The 24,393-nt window shown below is 31.7% G+C and overlaps 1 protein-coding gene across 2 annotated transcripts in view; it reads left to right on the top strand.

Annotated features, from left to right (window-relative positions):
- Positions 1 to 24,393, top strand: part of LOC114339361 (lysoplasmalogenase-like protein TMEM86A) — a 155,106-nt gene that overhangs the window by 101,050 nt on the left and 29,663 nt on the right. For both annotated transcript variants that reach the window (XM_050651457.1, XM_028289997.2), the window contains exon 4: positions 22,039 to 22,154. In XM_050651457.1, the coding sequence (XP_050507414.1) occupies positions 22,039 to 22,154 (116 nt within the window). The remainder of the gene's footprint in view (positions 1 to 22,038; positions 22,155 to 24,393) is intronic.

Genomic DNA, 24,393 nt, shown 5'->3' on the forward strand with positions numbered 1-24,393 from the left:
ATATTAATTTTAGAGTTCGAGTGCAATTTGTTGCGATTATTTCATGAATAAAACTGTTCAAAACCAAAATTTTATTGTAATTTATTTATGTAAGTACAAATTAGTACAATTAAACACAAAGTTTTTATAAATATTTGACGATTGAAAGTCATCACTTTTATAATTTTTAAAACATTAATTGTCATTAATGCCACTGAATGTATTTTTTCGTAGCAACGAAGGGCATCTGACGTAATATACTTAACGACGGGCAATTATCAAAAATTATCGATTTAATTCAGATTTCTGTCAGAATCTCCTATGAATGAAATAATCAGTAGTAATTGCACAAGAGCTCTAAAATTATTGAATTTTTCCCGAGTGACACTTTGACAGTTTTAATTCAAAAGTGTTTAATTTAAGTCAAAAGTGTCACAAGGGCAAAAATTCTATAATAATTTTAGAGATCGAGTGCAATTTGTTGCGATTATTTTATGAATAAAACTGTTCAAAACCAAAATTTTATTATAATTTATTTATGTAAGTACAAATTAGTACAATTAAACAAACATAAATATTAATTTGACGGTTGAAAGTCATCACTTTTATAATTTTAAAACATTAATTGTCATTAATGTGACTGAATGTATTTTTTCGTAGCAACGAAGGGCATCTGACGTAATATACTTGACGACGGGAAATTATCAAAAATTATCGATTTAATTTAGATTTCTGTAGCTTTCTATTGGTCAGAATCTCCTATGAATGAAATAATCTGAGGAATCTCCTGTCTTCGTCAAAGAAAAGGCATAACCCAGACAAGCGCGGCTCCTCCTTAGGGTCAATTGGTCAATGACCCCCCTAAAATAATCTCATAAAAATACCAATTTTATTAAAAATATCTTTTATCTAAAACTTCACTCTGAAATATAAAATTCTCTCTCAGCAGTCTGCATTGGCAAAACAAATATAATAGATATAATAACGTCGCGCCTCGCGCTATACACAAGCCCGTGGCTGGGCCGTATTTTAAATTGTCTATATACAGTTCTTATGGCTTATGGACAAATGCATGTAAAATAGAAAAGAGACGGCAGATAGCAATTTCGTGGGCGAGAGTGGGAGTGACCTTTCCGTCGTATACCTCTAGTAGAGTCGACGGCCTCACGTTTAGTTAGTTACCGTCTGCTGACCGCACTTCACGGCAGGTCTATATCGATCGCGGCGTATTTGCGTAATTTATTTTGTTTTGTTGGATTTTTTTGTGATTGTAACAAAAACAAGATGAGTGTTGTTGACGAAATAATTGCCTTAAAATCTGCTGGAACACTAAATTATGAACGGCGGCTTGAGAAAAAAGAAAGTGGTCGACCAAAACCAAACATGAATTTAAAACAAACAACAAAGGATAGGGGTAAGGACATTCAAAGATATTTTAAAGAATCAATGTACAATTTGTGTGATTGGATTTGTGGCTGCAGTGTGAGAAATGCATTTTTTTGCTATCCGTGTTTACTGTTTTCGAATGACGCTGTATGGGCGAAAAATGGAGTAACTGACATTAAGCATTTAAAAGTGAAAATTACAAAACATGCCTCTTCAACTACTCATATAAATTCATCAATGAGTTACGCAAGTTTAGGACGTGTTAACATAAGACAGCAACTTGATAGTGTATATCGTAAATCTGTGCATGACTTTAATGAATTGGTATCTAAAAATAGGTATATTTTAAACAAACTAATCGACTGTGTAAAATTTTGTGGAGTTTTCGAAATTGCATTGCGCGGTCATGACGAAAGTGACAGCTCCAATAATCGTGGAATTTTTCTGGGCCTTATCGATTTTGTTTCTGAACTGGATTTAATGTTTAAAGAACACATTGAAAAAAGTACAGTATTTAAAGGAACATCGAAAACAATTCAGAACGATATTTTAGAATCAATGTTAGCCATTGTGCATACTCATATCATGAAGGAGATTGGCCAGACAAATTTTGTGGCCATTCAAGTAGATGAGACCACAGACAGCTCCAATAAAACGCAGATGATTATCATATTGCGATATGTATTAACTGGTATTGTACATGAAAGATTTTGGAAATTTGTTAACCCCCTAGGTACTACAGCACAACATTTAACTAATGTAATATTGGAAGAACTTCAATTATTAAAAATTAATGAAGCACCTGAAAAATTGATTGCCCAAAGTTACGATGGTGCATCAGTCATGAGCGGTAAACTGGGAGGAGTACAAACAAAAATTAAAGAAATATACCCAAATGCACACTTCATTCACTGCTATGCCCATCAATTTAATCTTATCCTCCAAAAAGCGGCGAGTCAACACAAACCGATAAAAATATTTTTTGCAAATTTACACGGATTTTCGTCCTTTTTCGGCCGATCTCCAAAACGTACGATGGTTCTGGATAGAGTGGTTAAAGTAAGGCTACCTAAAGCTGCGCCTACTCGATGGGCTTTCAATACAAAATGTGTTGAAATTGTATACACTTATAAAGATGATTTAAAATCTTGCTTAGAGGAAATTATTGATGAGGAGCAAGATGGTAACAATATAAATCAAGCAACTGGTTTAAAAAGACATTTGGAAGATGAGCATTTTTTATTTTGGTTAAATTTTTTCCATAAAATAATGCCCCATGTTGATATATTGTTTAAACAATTGCAAATGCGAGACATTGATGTTATATCTGTCAAAAATTGTATCCTGTCTTTTAACAACAATATCCAAATAATTAGAAATACTATTTTGGAATCAGAAGTACCAAGCACATCAACAGCAAAAAAAAGAAAAACTACTGCAGAGGATCCAAAGCGACGAACTGCACTTGAAATTTGTGATATTATTATATCTGAAATAAATCACAGGTTTAGTTTCAATGATCATCTCATGATTTCACAGTTATTCTACATAGAGAAATTTGAAGCATACACTACCAACTTTCCGCAAAATATTTTAAAAATGGTGACGGCTAATTATCCCACAGTGAATATTTCCAAACTAAAATCGGAACTTGAAGTCTTATATTGTCGTGAGGATTTTCGCAATAGTGCTGGTGCAGTAGCCATACTTCAGCTTTTTATTAACATGAATTTGTCTGAAACATTTTCTGAAGCAGTGAAGTTATTAAATATTTTGTGCACACTCCCTATGACAACCGTGGAAAGTGAGAGATGTTTTTCTACTTTAAAAAGAGTAAAAACATTCCTGCGTAATACGATGGGACAACCTAGACTTAGTGCCTTGTCTATGCTGAGCATCGAGAAAACGCTTGTCAAGAGCATTCCAAATTTCAATGAGAAGGTCATAGACTATTTTGCAGAACTAAAGGATAGAAGAATTGACTTAAAATATAAAAATATTTAAAGTAAGTTTCGTTTTAATAAATTTACAATTTATTATACTATAAATATTCCTATCTATATATCAGTCAATAACCTGTTCATACCATTTTTCCTATATTTTTTAAAAGATTTACTCTAAAAAAAGACAAATTTAATTTTCGGAAAACTAGGGTAAATAGTATTGAGTTTTATCTAAGTCTGTATTTTTTATCTAAAATATAAATGCTAAAAGATCTTTTAAATACTTTAAAAAATCAACAGTTTGAAGTTTTCAAACCAAAATGACCCCCCTGAAGATTGACCCACGAGCCGCCGCTGAACCCAGACATCCAAAGTGAAAGTTATTCTTCAACACCAAATTGTTCTATGTGGTCCACATATTATCCAGTCAAAAGTTACACCATTTTGTGCGTCGGGTTTGGAGGGAGGTGGATGAGAAGTCGGCAAATTAGTAGTGTTTTATGTTTTTCGTCAATATTTCTAAAACTACGCGGTTTACCGTGAACAACATTATGTTCTACATTAAATTTTAAACAAAAAAGGTCCCATGCATAATCCTTCTAAAACAAACGATTCCAAAGTTACGGAGGTAGTATAGTATAATTGGTCCAAAAAAAGGCCCCGTCATCTAAAATAAAAGTTTTCCTCCAAAACCAAATTGTTCTATATGGTCCACATATTGTTTAGTAAAAAGCTCCACCACTTTGAGCTTTGGGTTTGGGGGTGAGGGAGAGGAAAGAGCCGGGTCTGAATGTATGGCTATGTTGATTCTATGTGTTGTTCTGAAGCTATTTCCTTGTGGCATTTTTATAATTAAGTATTTTCTATATATGAGATACTGGATATGAGACTCAAGTGTATAGAAAACCAACACACACCAACAGATATCTCAATTACAAATCAAATCACAACATCAACGGTAAAAAGGGAATCATTAAATCCTTATATGATAGAGCCAAAATTACTTGTTCTAACGAAAATTCATTTTTAGACGAAAAACAATTGTTAACATCTGCTTTATTAAAAAATGATTATCCTTTATCGTTTATAAATAGGGAATTGACAAGATTGGATCGAATGGAACAGAACAACTTAGAACGGGATCCTACAACATTCACAAGAAATAATACGAGGAAAATAACAATACCATATATAAAAGGACTATCCGAGAAACTTAAAACAATAGGAAATAAATTCAACATTTCAACAACATTCAAAACAACAAACACATTGAGATCTATTCTATCTAAAACTAAACCTAACAATGAACAAGGAAGAACAAAGAATTGCATTTATAAAATACCTTGTGAATGCGAACAATTTTATTTAGGTGAAAAATCAAGACCATTAAACGTTAGAATAAGTGAACATCAGTCTTATATTAAAAATAGAGAATTTGTTAGATCTCAAATATGCCAACACGCATGGGATAATGAACATAGAGTTCAATGGAGAGATTCAAGTATAATCCTGAAAGAATCAGATAGTAAAAAGAGAAAAATCAAAGAAGCGGCTCTAATTATGCTAAATGAAACCAATTGTGTCGCAAATTCCTCGGTAGAATGCAGTCGGATGTGGTTACCCATACTGAAAGAGGAAGTCAATAGAAAGAAAATACCACGATTAGTACGTCAGTAACATATCGAGTTAGTACAAATTTTATATTTTAGTATTACTTATTGTATATCTATGTATTATTAATATTATTTATAATTTAAACATATTAAAGTCAGAATTTGGTATTAGTTTTTTGAAGGTAAATTAAATGTAAGACCAAATACTTACAATGTCGGGATAGTATCACGAGGTTTTTTCCTGGTTTTCCCTCGTGATTTACTATGGAATCTCTAACGCGAGAATTTTACTGTCATCGTTGCATTTGGTTGTCTTTTTAAAGACAGATCACATGCTATGATTTTTTTTGCGACGGATATTCTTGAGTTGGGATTGATTTCATGTCATCGAATGAACTATCATTTAGTAAAGTCGTCCCAGGAACGCAACTCATAAATATTGGCGATATCATTTTAAAATCTTCTACTTTAAAATGTATAATATACGTCTGAATTGCCAATATAAATGAGTCAGATTAAATAAATTATTAGAAGAATTTTTTTACTTAGCAACAACATTTTTGTTTATTTTAATAGTATTTTGTATTTTGACAACGAAACCCGATTTGGGCTTCGAAACGTTAATAAATTCATTTTTTAGTAAAATTGTTGCTTATTTCCCATAGAAAATACTTAATTGATTCTATGTAGCGAGATTGTTATTGTATATATTGTGTTGTTTATCGTATCGTTTTAATATTACTGTTATGCGTTGACGACAGTGATAAGTACGATCTTATTTTTCCTTTGCAGAAGATAGAGTTATATTTTATTTTATTTATTTTGAACTGTATATAATTATCTTAAATATATTTATTTTATTTTTAACCTGTGTTTTACTGAGTCTGTCGTCCCGAAAGAGCTACCCGTTACAATTTCCACTTCCATGCGACCGTTAATAGTGATGGTGAACGTGGTGATTTTTAAATCACGCGGTGATCAGTGACCGTGATTTGTGAATAACGGCGACCGTGATCACCGTTCTTTTGTGTACAGTAGTAAACTAAACAACATGAACGCGATTACTCTGTATTATGTAGTACTATAAAAACATATTGCTGATAATGAATATGTTTAACTAATGCAAATATATGGTTTGACTTTGAATAATTTTACAATATTAACAATAAAGTCATCATCATCATTGGCTCTACAACCCGTGGTGGGTCTTGGCCTCTGCCAGAACCAGCTTCCATTCCTTCCATAAAACTCTCTCTCACCTTTCTCGGATTTTTACTTTTTATCAGATTTTATATTTTATTCCTTATAGAGGGCTATCAGGCTAGCATAAAAATATTATATTTCGTCAAAGCGCGCATTGTTGACCATTCCCAAAACATTCATGTTTTCTCTTATCAATGAACGCAGGGCTGTGTCGTGCTATGATGCGGTGAGGCAGTCGCATCAGGCGGCATCACAAGGGGGGCGGCAGAATCAGTAAAATCTAATGTAATAATGAATAATTCAAGATTGGGGAAAAGTTGTGAAAAGAATAATTAGACTTTTGGCCTCACAATGTTTAGCTTTTCGGGGAACAACTGATCATTTGTTTCAACCTAATAATGGAAACCTTTTAAAGTTAGTACAATTGCTCTCTGAGTTTGATCCAGTAATGGAAGAACATATCAGGAGAGTTTAACGAGAGTCTGATAAGTGGTTTGTGACTTATTTAAGCACCAGTAGGCAAGATGAATTGATAAGTTTATTGGGTAATGTTCTTTAAACAAAATTGTCGAAATAGCAAAAATCGCTAAATATTTTTCGATAATCGCCGATTGTACCCCAGACGTAAGTCATATAAAACAGCTCTCATTGACGATAATATTTGTCGCTTTTAATTCTAGGCAGAATAAATTATCGAGGAATTTTTTACTGGATGTTTTAAAGCTAGTGATTCAACCGGTGAAGATTTAACAGGACTTATTTTGACAAATTTGGAAAAGCGGTATAGTATAAAGATGTTACAACATGTAACTAAAAATTTATCAGATTGTGTAAAAATGTCAGCAACTACAGAAAAAATGAAAAGTTACAGACAATCTGGCTATGACCAAAGGAAAATTACTGCTAATGAAATTGCAGAAAATCGTGATATAAGTTCAGAATTTCCAGCTGAAAATAAAATTCGAGCCACGAGGAAAAGGCGCCAATCTGATTACGAAAAATCTGTAGATGGGTTCTTAACAGAGGAAGATAAATTTAAAATAAATGGTTTTATCTGTATTTTAGACATTGCTATTAATTCTTTGATCGGCCGATTTTCGCTTCTATAAATTTTTATATGATATTTTTAAATGGATGGAAATAGATGATAAAACATTAGAAAAATATTATATGAATCTTCATTCAATAGTTTCAATACACAATGAATAAGAATTGGCTATAGATTCAAATGATCAAGAAGAATTGCGTGATATATCTCAAATGATACTCCATGACACCTATCTTTTAAGGTTTTGAGTTTTTGAACTGCTTGTACCAAAATGCCCTAATTTCTTTATACCCAAATGTAGTTGTATCACTAAGAATTTTATTAACACTGCGTGTCTCGGTAGCTAGTGGGGAAAGGAGTTTTTCAAAATTAAAAATTATTAAAAACTATTTACGAAGCTCCATATGACAAACAAAACTGAAAAATTTAGCACTCATTTCAAGAGTCCTCACTAGCTGCTACTTTAAACTACACCAATCGGATTGACAGTTTGCCAAAAATTAAAATCAGAAGGGCAAAATTGTAATTTTTGTAAATATTATTTAATGTTAATACATATTTCATTTATTTTAAGGAATGTTTTGTTTTTAAAATAAAAGTTTTCGTTCATTTTGTGTCGTTTCATTTAATAAAAATAAAAGTTTAGTTTCAATAATACTTAAGGGGCGGCATTTCGAAGACTTGCAACATATTTAAAAAATGTACCGCACGGCTCTGAATGAACGTTACAAATTTTTACGAATTTATCAAGCAATTTCAAATATTTTTATGTCTCATACTGTTACGTAGATGAATCACATTGAAAACGTGAGTTATAACTGTGTTTTTATGTTCGTAAGAAAGAAACAACTATAATCTATTCAAAATTAATAATAATTATAATTTCTACATGGAACGTAAGCATTCTTATTCAGCGCAAAAACTGGATAATGCCGTAAAGGAAATGAAACGTCTGAATGCTAATATTTTAGGAATCATTGAAATTAAATTTTAAAAATTTTAGAAATCAGTGAGTCGGAAACCCAATATGACAACAAAATCACATACCGTTCTACTTTTCCGGGTTTACAAACAATGGGTCACTGCACATATACAACAATCAGTAATAAACATAACAATGGAGAATACAAAGTACCCAGACAATACCTATTATTCTCTCTACTACCGGGTCATTCCGAAGAACCTCCTAGAAAACATAAAAAGCTGGGTTTAAATGAATATATTTATAAGACCATGCAGAAAGCTGTAGGTACTACCATTTCTCGACGGCTATATAATATGTACGTAAATTTTTGGGACATACCTATTCCAGATTACCTCCTAGTCACCTAGGGCTCGATAACACGAAAAGAGTCCCACCAGAGCTCAATCCTTTTGATACCGTATGTATCTGGGTTGAGTGAATTTTTCATCTGATAAGGCTAAGGTCTGATCTTGTACAAAATATTTTCATGTTCATGACTGTTTTCCTCGCTTGTTCGATTCTAGATAGAATTCCTTTTTTGGTTACATTGAATAGTGACATTTGCTCCCAAATATTTTATTATTTTATTTTATTAAGTTACTAGTTCTGTTATTTGTCCCTTACCATACAAATATACGTTTATTGGTGTCTTTGAAAATGCTAAAATTTTAGTTTTGGAAACGTTTAGTTGTAAACCTAAAGGTATGTATAGATCTGCGCGCCGCTCACTTCGCGCCGTGTGTACGCCGTGTGTTCTTGGCGCCGACAGAAGTTCGATCGTGTGCGCACCGTTTGTGTGCCACTTGAAAACAAGTACTAACGCGTACTAATCTAACGAACCCGCCACGAACGTGTACCGCACCGGCGCACACACGGCGCGCGAAGTGTTCGCCGCGCATATCTATACGTACTTTTACATTTTGCATTTCGTACATTTCGCTATGACGAACTACCGAATTTATTATATTTTGTAGTTCTTGTGCTTTGCTTTCTATTAGGGCGGTACCATCAGCATACCTGGTCTCTACGCTAGTTCCGTTAATCTTGATTCCACCTTGGACCTAATAGAAAAAACTAATTCGATCATAGATATAAATAAAAAGATGACATCAAGGCTTTGAGGAAAAATAACAATAGGGAAGAACTTGAAAAAGAAACAGATCTGTTCTGGAGATTGTTAGATGTCAAATTTATAAGATAGCATGTTGTAATAATTTTTGTAAGAGACTTCTACGGATGCGAGAGTAGGGTTATGGATCGATAATGTTAAATGTTCGGTTTATCGCCCTTTTTGTGCAATAAAATGACGGGCATTTTTCTAGCTGTGTGCGACTGTTTCACCTGCAGTCCGTCCAATATACTTACCGTTGCACGTCATTATTTACGTCAGAGATCTAAGTTAAATTCTTGAATTCATTTTAAATCAAATATATCACATAATTATTGCGGAAGTGGATTATACAACAAAACAAATTAATATTCATTGTAAATAAATAAAAACATTAGAAATAGAAAACAAAAATTAAGTTATAATCTTTCGTTAAAATAAATAATAAAAACAGTAAATATAATAAAACAATTACTAAAGTAAAGTAAATTTAGTAAAGAATAAAAACAAATATGAAGTGTCATCACCCCAACTGTCAAATAAATGTTACCAATTTATGCCAAAATATCACCTTTGTTAGATCGCAGTTAGAGTGTAATCCGAACAAGTGTGCTTTATAAAAACGCTTATAGTCCTGTCGCCAGTGGGGGTACAACGGCCTCCTTAATTCAGATGGACTTACCCAAGTGTTTTTTATGTATTTTGACCCGTAGAACACGAATTTTTTGGGTAACAGTCGATCCGGATGTCGATAAGATTGTTATGAACAAAGAACTTGAGGAATCACATAACAGCGATTTTTCGCAAAACAAAACATGGTTTTGTATTTTTTGGGTCATTCTAAGCAAAAAAAAAGTTTTTACAAGTTTTTTCGTAGGATGCATAGTTTTCGACATAAACGCGGTTGAACTTTCAAAAAATCGAAAAATTGCAATTTTTGAACCCGAATAACTTTTGATTGAACAATAAAATAACAATTCTGCTTACCGCATTTGAAAGTTCAAGTCAAATTCTATCGGTTTTAATTACCTTCATTGCTAAAAATTTATTTTTTTATTGTTAAACAAAGCTATAAACACATAGTGATTGAATGATGTTTTCAATGCATTTCCCATTTGAAATCGAACGAGTAGGCGCGCATACACACAATTTCTACATAGATTACGTACATTAAAACGCATGCATTGGGCACGGGAAACACTATGTGTTTATGGCTTTGTTTAACAAATAAAAACTTAATTTTTAGCAATGCAAATAATCAAAGCCGATAGAATTTGACTTGAACTTTCAAATGCAGTAAGCAGAATTGCTATTTTATTTTTTAATCAAAAGTTATTCGGGTTCAAAAATTGCACTTTTTCGATTTTTTGAAAGTTCAACCGCGTTTATCTCTAAAACTATGCATCCTACGAAAAAACTTGTAGGATCATTTTTTGCTGAGAATCACCCAAAAAATACAACAACTGTTTTGTTTTGCGAAAAATCGCTGCTATGTAATTCCTCAAGTTCTTTGTTTATAACAAACTTATCGACATCTGGATCAACTGTTACCCAAAAAATTCGTGTTCTACGGGTCAAAATACATAAAAAAAACTTGGGTAAGTCTATCTGAATTAAGGAGGCCGTTGTACCCCCCTGGCGACAGGACTATTATATTCCACTTACACAAATTAAATGAAACAGGTTAGGGTATGTTTATTTAAATGTATGTACATTAAGGTGAAACAGTAGCGATCAACAGGTAGCGAAAACGCGTTCCAAGATTGCGGCTGTAATTTTGAATATTTTTTCGAGATATTTGGCACACGTATTCTTAATATAATAAAGAATGGCGGTACAGAGCCCAATTTGAAAAATATATTAATATGTGGAAATTACTCTGTAACTAAATACAATATTAAAAAAACGAGTCTGTACCGCCATTAAGAAGAACAAAAAAATACACTTTCTTCAAATAAACTTTTTTATGCGATGCCTAGATTTTGTATCATTTTGGAACTACTAATGAAATAAAAAATTTTAGTAGTTCCAAAATGACACAAAATCTAGGCATCGGATAAAAAAGTTTATTTGAAGAAAGTGTATTTTTTTGTTCTTCTTAATGGCGGCACAGGCTCGTTTTTTTAATATTGTATTTAATTTCAGAGTAATTCCACATATTAATATATTTTTCAAATTGGGCTCTGTACCGCCATTCTTTATTATATTACGAATACGTGTGCCAAATATCTCGAAAAAATATTCAAAATTACAGCCGCAATCTTGGAACGCGTTTTTGCTACCTGTTGATCGCTACTGTTTCCTCTTAATAGAAATCTTCCAATATTATTTCTACGCGTATATAATAAAATATATCTAGTGGTTGTAATTCCCGTGTAGTCGGCTAAATGATTCTAAAAAGGAACAGACCTACCGCCTAAATATTTTGTCTTGGTATCATTACGTGCAGGGGCGTCATTTGATAGGGGGCAGGGGGCATTTGCCCCCCCCCTAACCCTGAAAATTACTGAAATTTACAAAAAATAGATCAATTTTGTATTATGTTTGCATATAAATGTATTGTATATATAATGCTTGCCCCCCCTATCAAAATTTCAAATGACGCTCCTGATTACGTGACGTCATAATCTATGACGCGGATGACGTGCAACGGTAAGTATATTGGACGGGCTGTATAAATATTTATTCAGAAGAACTTTTATTGACTTTTAAATTGTAGTGCCTCTTAATTAGCTTTACAATTCAGCGTATTGGTAACACAACCAACATTTTACATATAGGCGAAGCAATAAAGCACTAAAATCGGCCTTTTCCCCTAAAAAAAAAACGACAAGACGGATCTTAATAATTCGTTTTTCATTCGATTCGTAAATGCGCCAAGAAACTTTGTGACTCCGAGCCATGATATAATATTGAAAAATTGCATACAAAAAATGCATTCTTAAAGTGCATCTCAAACAGACAATAGAAAAAATTCAGAACTCGTCAATTATTGGCGGAAATGAGTTCAATTTTGTTACTCTGGGATTTTTGGGGTCGCTGAAAACGAATGTGACGTCGTAAGTGATCTCCGGAGTACCTGGTGCCCAGGGTACCTACTGTTTACCTCATCATTAAAATTCATTAAAAAATTAGTCAAGAATCATTACCTGGGGGGTTTTTAGGGTCATTAACGACGAATATGACATCGGAAGTAATCTAACGAGTACCTAGCGCCCAGTGTACCTACTGTTTACCCCGCCTTGTGGAGTTTTCGGCAAAAAATTTATTAAAAAATTAGTTAAAAATCGTTACTCGGGAGGTTTTCGGGTCGCTGACGACGAATATGACATCGGAAGTGATCTACGGAATACCTGGTACCCAGGGTACCTACTGTTTACTTCGTTTTCTGGAGTTTTCGGCAAATTCATTAAAAAAAATAGTAAAAATTCATTACTCGGGGGGTTTTTTGGGGTCTCTGACGACGAATATGACATCGGAAGTGATCTCCGGAGTACCCCAAGCCCAGGGTACCTACTGTTTACCTCGTCTTCCGAAGTTTTCGGCAAAGTCATTAAAAAATTAGTCAAAAATCATTAGTCGTGAGATAAACAGTAGGTACCCTGGGCATCAGGTACTCCGGAGATCACTTCCGATGTCATATTCGTCGTCAACGACCCCAAAAACCCCCTGAGTAATGATTTTTGACTAATTTTTTAATAAATGTTTTGCCGAAGACTCCACAAGGCGGGGTAAACAGTAGGTACACTGGGCGCTAGGTACTCGTTAGATTACTTCCGATGTCATATTCGTCGTTAATGACCCTAAAAACCACCCAGGTAATGATTTTTGACTATTTTTTTATAATTTTTTATTTTATAATAGGATATATTTATATGACCGATATTTTCTTTCGGCTCGGAAGAAGTGAATAAACATTATGGTAGGAAAGCCCAAGCGGGGATTTTTGCAGTTACTCGAGCGCGTCAGATTTACACATGGGTAGAAACCTTGTACCCTGTAAATGTACCCCTACCATATTATATTGGATCTTAATGAAGGGGAGTTCGTTAAGGGGGGTCCGAAAAAAAAATTTATTATTAGAAAAACTCAAAATCGTCAGATTAAGATAAGATGAGTTAAGTACATGCAAAAGTGTATATTTAAAAAATATGACGATTTGAGCAGGGCGTAAGGAAATGGGTGAGTCACAAAGTTTCATAAAAAAAGCGAATATTTCGCGAAATGAACGTCAGATCGAAAAACTTGAAAATACGTGTTCAATATTTTTCAAAAATCTATCGAATAATACCAAACACGACCCTCCACGGATAGGGGTGGGGGGTACATTTAAAATTGTATATGGGTAACCCGCGATATTTTGCGAAATAACCATCAGATCAAAAAACTGCAAAATACAATTCAATATTTTTGAAAAATCTATCGAATGACACTAAACACGACCACTCACGGAGGTGAGGTGGGGGGGGGGGTTACTTTAAAATCTTAAAAAGGAGCCTCCATTTTTTTATTGCAGATTTGGATTCCTTACGTAAAAATAAATAACTTTTATGCGAAACATTTTTTAGAATTATGGACAGATGGCGCTATAATCGGAAAAAACGATTGTTGGAAATGGAAAATTAAATTAAAAAATGGCAAGCGCCCACTAAAATGGAAAACTTTACTTAACTTTTTTTGATTTTAGGACCTAATCTTCACAATTCAATAGGTCCCTATAACGCTCGAGTAACTGCAAATTTAGCACACTTTCCTCCCCTACTATTACGAAAACGTTAGGCTGTACAATTGATATACATTAAGATTTTTATTGCAAATTTCTCCAATATTTAAAGCTCTATTTTCTAACTGATCTGTAAAGATACATACAAATGTATTAAAATCAAATCGAGTTTTATTCAGATTATTAATCTATGTATTAAAGCAAACAATATAAAAAAATGGAATGATCTTATCATAGACATGCTATATTATTGATATAATACGTAGACACGAACATTGATGGTAATTTTACTTTGTTTTTCTAGGCTAAAATTATGTATCTGGTAGCTTTTTCTAACTTTTATATAATATTTATATATAATAAATATTTCTGTGAATTGTTCTTTTAAAATCATTTAAATATAACAATAAGAAACTTTTTTGAATTTATTGTATTAGCTTTTTGATACACCTGGAATATACTTTTCCAAATAGGAAAAACTACAATGTACAGGGCTATTCACTGCTTTATTTACAGAATTATAAAAAAAATGTAAAATACAAAAGTTATTCGATCTTTAAATTATGCTTTTTTTACCTATATATCATACTAGTGACGTTATCCATCTGGGAGTGATGACGTAATCGATGATTTTTTTAAATAAGAGTAGGGGTTGTGTGATAGCTCGTTTGAAAGGTTATTCAATTCTCTATTCAGTAATATAAACATTAAGGTAATTATTTATACAGGGTGTCCAAAAAAATTGTTTTACATTAAATTAATTGACACAAAAAGAAGAATGTATGTAATTTATTTAATTCAAAATATCTTCTACTGCTCTTAGAAAACAGAAATAAAAGTTTATTGCACAAATAAACATTGCTCTTCGCTTAAATTCAATGTTCAAACTACCAAGAGGCAGATGTGTGGCAGCTTGAACATTGAAATTATATGAAAAATAATGTTTATTTGTTCAATAAACATTTATTTCTGTTTTCTGACAGCAGTATAATGTATTTTGAATTAAATAAATTACATACATTCTTCCTTTTGTGTCAATTAATTTAATTTAAAAAAATTTTTGGACACCCTGTATAAATAATCATATTAATGTTTATATTATTTAATAGGGAACTGAATAAGCTTTCAAATGAGCTAGCACACGACCCCTATTCTCATTTAAAAAATAGTCGATTACGTTATCACGCCCAGATGGACGACGTCACTAGTAAGATATATATGTCAAAAAATCATAATTTAAAAATAGAATAACTTTTGTATTTTACATTTTTTTCTAATTCTGTAAATAAAGCAGTTTACAGGGGTGTCAAAATATAGTGAATAACCCTGTACAATGTAGTAGGAAAAAGTTAACTTGTGAAAGGATCACTGCAGGTGCAATGCTGACACACTGAATTTTTTTTTAAATTATTGTTTGGTCCAATTTACAAGATTTTTTATCTCGCTGAATGACCCTTATTATGTATTCCGGTAGGTGTGAGTTGACGGAATTAATTAAAAATAATAAAAATAAGTTAACAACGAACAGTAAAACATTTATTTATTTTGGTAACAAAAAGGTGTTGCTTAGTTAGATCTCGGAAAAGGGTTGGTCGTTAGCGAGTAGTGCCTCGGTTGCACGCTGTGAATAGACTGTTAAGAAAAGCCACAATCTGTTATATCGATGTTATGCCTTTCTACAATATGGCCCGGAGAGGGCAATAAATTATGTTGATCTGACGTATAAAAACAGACACACTTCTGCTGTTTTAAAAACGAATGCATGTCCCAAAGTGAGTTGTTGACATAATGGTCTGATATGGTAATTAATTTATGGGAACTTCAGTTTGTTAAACTGACACTCCAAAAACATATGGTCAGGGGATGCATTTCGTTTCGTAAAACCATGTCTTTAAAAACGGTTAAAACCGTTAGGTAAATTATTCAGGTTCTTTTTTTGCAAACTTACTCAAAAAGAGGTACTTATAACAAATCCACAGGGTGCCGGGAGGTGCCGCTGTCGGAAAATTGCTTAAACAATGTTTTTTAAATAAATTCAAAAAATCAATTTTTTTCACTTCGGATAAATTGTTTTTAGATTCTTTGAGTAATTCTGAGCAAAAAAAGGTCTTTTGTGATTTTTCTTTAACATTGATTGTTGTCGAGTACTTAATATGCGATTTAAAATTTGAAAAACGCGAAAATGGATATTTTCAAGGCTTAATAACTCGGTTAAAAATTATTATTATGAAAGTCAGAAAGTGACTAAATCAAAGTTTAAAGCCCCCCTACATGACCCTGAAGAAATGTGTGTCATTATTTTATTACTAAGCTGTTATTTTTAATTATTAACAATGAGCGCTAACAGCGTATTGAGGCGGCCGTCAATGTGAGTGCGAGTAAGATGCACCATTAGACTGTCGGAATGGTGCAACTCTTTCGCACTCGACATTGACGGACGCCTCAATACGCTGTTAGCGCTCATTGATGACAATTAAAAATAACAGCTTAGTAATAAATTAATGACATGAATTTTTCAGGGTCATGTAGGGGTGCTTTAAACTTTTATTTAGTCACTTTCTGACTTTCGTAATAATAATTTTTAACATGTAAGGGAGGCCAAGCGGGGATTTTTGCGGTTACTCGAGCGCGTCAGATTATCATATGGGGAGAAACCTGGTACCCTGCAGATGTACCACTACCATATAATATTGTCTCTTAACACAGGGAAGTCCGTTAAGGGGGGCCCGAAAAAAAAATCGATCCTTAAAAATACTCGAAATTGTCAGATTAAGATAATACTCTGGGCTAATTAGCAAAATACAAGGAAAAGTTATTTACCAGCAATTTTATTGCTGGAATCGAATCTTATTATTGTATGTATTAATAATATAGGTATGCAAAGTCCGCAGATAGTGTGCTACTTTTTTTATAAACAAAATGGCGCCTGAAAATCGTGTCTTTTTTTCAATTTTTGCTCTATAACACCAAAGATTTTAACTTTACACCAAAAACACTTAAATAAAAATTCACCGCAATTAAATTCTGCATAGAGACTTGTTTTCCCCGATTCACTTCGACGAAAACTTTCCCCGGAAAAAGCGGGTTTTTCCAACAAAATCTTTAATTTTCAACAAAAATTTTAGATAAGTAATTGTTAATCAATAATTAAATAACTTGGTAATGCAAAAGCCCTTTTCATACAGACTATAATTCCAGAAGCCGATGGAAATTGAATGAACAGTTTAGCAACAATTGAATTGTTAATTAAAAATTTACGGTCGCTATAATAACAACAATAATTATGATGCATAAGAAAAGCTATAATTTTTTCATAAAAAGATACTACAACTATCTAATGTACTTTACAGAATTTAAATTGGACTATTTAAGCGGCCTCAGGAATATTTTAAAATTATACACAATTTTTTGGCTTAAAAACAAATAGAATATCTCGGTAAGTATTAAACTAAATTAAATCATGAAAACGGTATTCGAAAAACAGCGGCAGGACGCTTCTTTAAAAGAAAAAACGTTTAATTATGACGAGTGGTTCCTGAGATACAACCGGTCAAAGTTGACCGGAATTTACGGCAATGATATAAATAATAGGATCATAATTTTCAAACCATCACCTTTTTGTTTTTGTCCTCTTTCTCCACACCAATTTTCATATCTTTAAAATGCTCATAATATATATTATTATAATAAAAACTATCAATAATACGTGTGAAAATTGCCAAAAATAGCAAAATTCCAAACAAAAATTAGGTTGGAAAAAATTTAACCCTCAAAGTTCAAAATCGGTATACGTTAAAAAAATGCATTTTCTCGGCTTTCCATGGAGCAATTTCCTTCATTCTTCGAGGAGAGCCATCGAACTAACGCATTATTAAATGTCAAACTTGCTTTTGTTTTGTTATAATAGATTAATTTATTTATAAGAACAGAAAACTACATATTTTTTCCAGTTGTAGGTTTTTTTTAGATAAACTTACTGCAAGTGTACCTTTTAAAGTTAAAAACATAAATATTCTCATTTGAAAGTTGTATAATTATTTAAACAATTTTTATTTAAATAAATTAAAATTTTGTGTTATAATAAATAAATTAATTTATTATAACAAAACAAAAGCAAGTTTGACATTTAATGATGCATTAGTTCGATGGCTCTACTCGAGTTACCTGGGAACAAAAAAATAATGAAGGAAATTGCTCAATGGAAAGCCGAGAAAATGCATTTTTTTAACGTATACCGATTTTGAACTTTGAGGGTTACATTTTCTCCAACCTAATTTTTGATTGGAATTTTGCTATTTTTGGCAATTTTCACACGTTTTTTCGATAGTTTTTATTATAATAATATATGTTATGAGTATTTTAAGGATATGAAAATTGGTGTGGAGAAAGAGGACGAAAATAAAAAGGTGATAGTTTGAAAATTATGATTCTATTGTTTATATCTTTGCCGTAAATTCCGGTCAAATTTGACCGGCTGTATCTCAGGAACTACTCATCATAATTAAACGTTTTTTCTTTTAAAAGAAGCGTTTTGCCGCTGTCTTTCAAATACCGTTTTTACGATTTAATTTGGTTTAATACTTACCGAGATATTCTATTTGTTTTTAAGCCAAAAAATTGTGTATAATTTTAAAATATTCCTGAGGCCGCTTAAATAGTCCAATTTAAATTCTGTAAAGTACATTAGATAGTTGTAGTGTCTTTTTATGAAAAAATCATAGCCATTCTTATGCATCGTAATAATTTTCGGTATTATAGCGACCGTAAATTTTTAATTAACAATTCAATTGTTGCTAAACAGTTCATTCAGTTTCCATCGGCTTCTGGAATTATAATCTGTATAAAAAGGGCTTTTTCATTACCAAGTTATTTAATTATTGATTAACAATTACTTATCTAAAACTTTAGTTGAAAATTAAAGATTTTGTTGGAAAAACCCGCTTTTTCCGGGGAAAGTTTTCGTCGAAGTAAATCGAAAAAAACACGTCTCTATGCAGAATTTAATTGCGGTGAATTTTTATTTGAGTGTTTTTGGTGTAAAGTTAAAATCTTTCGGGTTATAGAGCAAAAATTGAAAAAAACACGATTTTCTGGCGCCATTTTGTTTATAAAAAAAGTAGCACACTATCTGCGGACTTTGCATACCTATATTATTAATATATACAATCATAAGATTCGATTCCAGCAATAAAATTGCTGGTAAATAACTTTTCCCAAAAATGGCCTATAATCAGCCCAGACTATAAGGTAAGTTAAGATAAATCTGACGATTTGAGCGAAAATGTAAATTTGTAAGAAAATGGGCGAGTCAAAAAGTTTCACAAAAAAAGCGAATATTTCGCGAAATGAACGTCAGATCGAAAAACTAAAAAATAGGTCTTCAATATTTTTCAAAAATCTATCGAATGGTACTAGACATGACCCCCTACAGAGGGGTGGGGGGGAAAATACACTTTCAAAATGTTTTTAAAAAATCTATAGAATGGTACTAAACACGACCCATCACGGAAGTGGGGTGGGGGGTTACTTTAAAATCTTAAATGGGACCCCCAAATATTTATTGCAGATTTGGATTCTTTGCGTAAAAATAAGCAACTTTTATTCGAGACATTTTTTCGAAATATGGATAGATGGCACTATAATCGTAAAAAACGATTATTGGAAATGGAAAATTAAATTAAAAAATGGAAAGTCCCCACTAAAATGGAAAATTTCACTTGACCTTTTTTGGTATTAGGGCCTAATAATCACAACCCAATAGGTCCCCATAACGCTCGAGTGACTGCAAATTTAGCCTACACTCCTCTACCATTATTTCGCGTTTTCAAATTTTAAATCGCGTATAACTCGACAACAATCAATTTTAGACAAAAATCACAGCATACCTTTTTTGCTCATAATGGCCCAAAATATTTAAAAAAAAAATTGTACGAAGTGAAGAAATTTATTTTTTGAATTTGTTTAAAAAAATTGTTTAAACAATTTTCCGACCGCGGCACCTCCCGGCACCCTGTGGATTTGTTATAAGGACCTCTTTTTGAGTAAGTTTGTGCAAAAAAAAACGAATGGGAATATACCTAACGGGAGCGACGATAAAGTCTGGTCTATATACAGTTTTTCTTAAATCGAGGTTGTTATAAGTATTTAATACATGCATAGATAGCGCTCTGTTTTAATTTTGAATGTTTCCTTAATGCCCTAACTAAATAATAAATAAATTTTATTCCATATCTCCCACAAATTTAAGGTATAAACAGTATGTATTTTCTCTTTTAGTATAGACACCAGTCTACGTCACCGTGGCCTTTTCAATACTGATGGGCACACCCAAGTATTTAAGTACATATGTATTTTTGGCTGCTGATTACTAATTTCGAGGGTGGATTCCGACCCGAGGGGTCAAAAAATTGTAGGCTCTAGCTCGTAAACAAAAAGGGATACAAAATAAAAATTTTCAAATAAATTTCTTTCCTTAATAAAAAACAAAGAATATGGTGTTTACTAAACTTACATTCGATGATAGAACTCAAGACATTGTAAAAATAGTGCATAATGCAAATTTTGCATTTCGTTTTCTCAGGATTCGAAAAAAAAATAATGTATTTAAAAAACATTGGCCCGAAATTTTGCGGCTACGCTTTTAATAACAGTAAATAAAGTATACAATCCAAAAAATTTTGTTCGATTGTATTTCATTGCTAATACAATCACAAATTTCATAATATTTACTTAATTGTGTTAAATAATAATTAATAATGGGTCAGCTTGTTAATTTAAATTTGGTTCTTTGGTTATCAACGAAAACATTTCGTTTATAAATTCGCAAAAGTCTGTGTGTTATTGCGTTGCCGCTCCTGCAATACTCAGCTCAGATTTATCGATGGATTCTTATGTAATTTTTTCTTCTGAATCCAAATCTGAAAACGGCATTTCGATATTTCTAACCGTCTTCGAGATAATCGACCCCAAAGTGTAAAATGTGACGTCACAATCGGGTTATTTTCTTCCGACACACTACACGTCCAGCTGAAATCGTTGCTATTAAGTAGGCTAGTTTTTTAATCTCGATTTGTTAAGCAAAGCATAATAGGTTATTTACATTTGAGTTTGACACTTCGTGAATGTCAAACTAAATTTTAAATTAAGTATTAATAAAATATTAATGACATTTGATAGTGAATTTAATTATTATATAAAATAAATAAGATGTTCAAAAATACAATTTGAGTATATTTTAAAAGCAATAATTTATTAACAGCTTCAAAAAGGTTTTTACGAGTATGCGACCTCCCCTTTATGATAAATGGACTGTTCCATTTGCTATGAAATTAAAATATAGTGGGTTCGCTAAACTTGACACAACTGGCTAGTGATTTTAGTAGGTAATTTTTTTGTTTTTGCGAATTTTGCCAAAATTGACAAAATTACTAATTATTTAGTAATTATTAACTAATTAGTAATTATTTTTTGGCCAAATTGGCAAAATTATTGACTAAAATCACTAACCAGTTGTGTCTGAGTTTAGTGAACCGACAGTATATGAAAGAATATTGTTTGGTATAAAAAATTATGGTCTGATATGTGCAATTACATCTTTCTAATGGAAAAAAATTCTGAAGATTTTTCTCAAATTATGGATACCAGCAACATTTTCATTCATAACTCTTTTATTTTTAATTTGACGAAGAAAAGTTATTCTTCATAAAAAGCTCTTCATGTTCTAAGATTTATGATGCAACCATCATATGTAAAATTTTATTAATTTTATACGAGGTATATAAAAAATATGAATTTCGATCCAGAGTGAACTGCCTTTAGAGTCCGTAACATTTAAATTAGAATGATATAATTGCACATTAAAACATAATTATTAATTCTAAACTACTTTTCATAACTGGCTAATTGGCTCTGTCAAAGCCATTAATAAAAAAATACTTTTCATAATAGCAATTTTCCATATTATGAATTAAAATACGTAAATAAATAAAGTTTTCGTTATGATAATGCTCGCGTTTTCAGCTTGTTTTTTTAATTAAATTACTATTTTTAACTTACGAAACCTTTTTTTCAGTTGTATTCTATTTACTGCCTGATCTCTACGGTGTGTTCTCATTCGGTGTTCCTATTTACATTTTCATAATAACTACAATGTTATGGAGAGCAATTGCAAGAGTACAATTATTTGAGGTAAGTACATACTTATAAAAATCCTTAAAAATTTTAAATTTATCTAGTAATTCTAAGAAATTCCATATACATGTAATTTGCTATGTTATCAGCTACGATTAGTTATGTGTAACAAAAATACAGGTCATAAATTAAACCACATATTCTGGGACCAAAAATAGTTCGAATGAACCTAACTTACTAATATGCACATAAACAAAGTTACAGCCCTTTGAAGTTACAAAATGAAAATCGATTTTTTCGAATATATCGAAAACTATTAGAGATTTTTTATTGAAAATGGACATGTGGCCTTATTATGGCAGGAACATCTTAAAGAAAAATTATAGTGAAATTTGTGCACTCCATAAAAATTTTATGGGGGTTTTGTTCCTTTAAACCCCCCAAACTTTTGTGTACGTTCCAATTAAATTATTACCGTGGTACCCTTAGTTAAATTCAATATTTTTAAAACTTTTTTGTCTCTTAGTATTTTTTCGATAATACAGTTTTTATCGAGTTGCGGCTTCTTTTTTTAAACGCTTTTATTTAGTTCAATAGTTTGCGTCAAATCTTGACGTTAATTTGACTGCCTTTTCTCCAATGCAAATGAATTAAAATTAGCAGACATATGCATTTGCGGGAACAATACACAAATAGTCAATAAAAAATTTTTATGTTTATTAATTTTTTAAATAAAAAAAAAACGATTTTAATGGAAAATGCTTAAATTCTCTTGTTTTTTACGATGTAAAAATTTGAAACTTTTACGGATTGTAGCTAATGATATGAACCATACATAATTTCAGAAAATTGAAAAAATTTAACACATTCGTTAAAGAAAAGCGTGGGGCGAAAACCGTTTATTCGATGAAGACGCGCCATGCTTTTCTTTGACGAATGTGTTAGATTTTTTCATTTTTTTTTTATTTTTTGCTTTTTAGTTGATTTTTTTTATAATATTTTTAATTTTAGTCACTCATAACTAAAGAAAAGCGTTTCTTAAAAAAATTTTTTTAATATTTTTTTTAATATATTTACATAAAAATTTTATGGGGGTTTTGTTCCTTTAAACCCCCCAAATGTTTGTGTACGTTCCAATTAGACTATTATTGCGATACCATTAGTTAAACACAGTGGTTTGTAAACTTTTTTGTCTGTTTGTATTTTTCCATAAGGCACCTTTTATCGAGATGTGACTTCTAAATTTACCTAAAAATGTAAATCATAAATAAATTTTCATATTATTACAAAGTCTCCATAATCGTACTTAACCATATACAAATATGTGGTGGATTTGACAAATATTCAAAATATCTCAATAAAAACTCGACTTTTCGAAAAAGTACTTAGAGGCAAAAAATTTTTTAAAACATTGTGTTTAACTAATGGTACTACAATAATAATTAAATTGGAACGTACACAAAAGTTTGGGGGGTTTAAAGGAACAAAACCCCCATAAAATTTTTATGGGGTGTCTAAATTTCACTATAATTTTTTCTTAAGATACTACTGCATAAGAATGCCACATGTCCATTTTCAATAAAATATCTCAAATAGTCTTCGATATACATATTGGAAAAAATCGTGTTTTATTTTGTAACTTCAAAGGGCTGTAACTTTTTTTATGTGCATATTTGTACTAAGGTAAGTTAAGTTCAATCGAACTATTTTTGGTCCCAGAATATGTGATTAAATTTATGACCTGTATTTTTGTTACACCCTGTATATTATACACGCTCTGTTGTTCAGCGGTTTGGTGACAGTCATTTTATTGGAGTTGTATTATAGTGTATATTAAATCGAGCCATATCAACCAGAAATTTTTTCTACGCCTTAGTACAAAATCAAAATTGGATCTTTGGCTTTGAGGCAAACCTAGTCGGCTAGTGTATAAGTAGTATGAGATGTCTTATAGTCATTAATTTATTCATTAATCCCTTTTGTACTAGGTACTTTCTGTCATACTCCTATGGTAGTGAGCCCGTCCATGTTAGCTCCTTCTTGATCTGCGTCCATATTGAATCTTGAAGGCACTGTCTAATTCATGTTCATTTATTTTGATAGTATTTCTACATAGTAGGTAGTACTTCTGTATTGATTACGTTTTTTTATTATTACAGACAAGTAGTTAGCTCAGTTGAGAGGAGTATTGTACATTTTTATTCATAACTGATTTCAGTTTAAAAATGTATGCATGTTACGATAACTTTCAGCAAATTTTGATTCAAAAAAGAATTGTTGTACGTAAAGACTCTTA

Source organism: Diabrotica virgifera, chromosome 5 (assembly GCF_917563875.1).
Source record: "Diabrotica virgifera virgifera chromosome 5, PGI_DIABVI_V3a".
In the NCBI taxonomy this organism is placed as follows: domain Eukaryota; kingdom Metazoa; phylum Arthropoda; class Insecta; order Coleoptera; family Chrysomelidae; genus Diabrotica; species Diabrotica virgifera.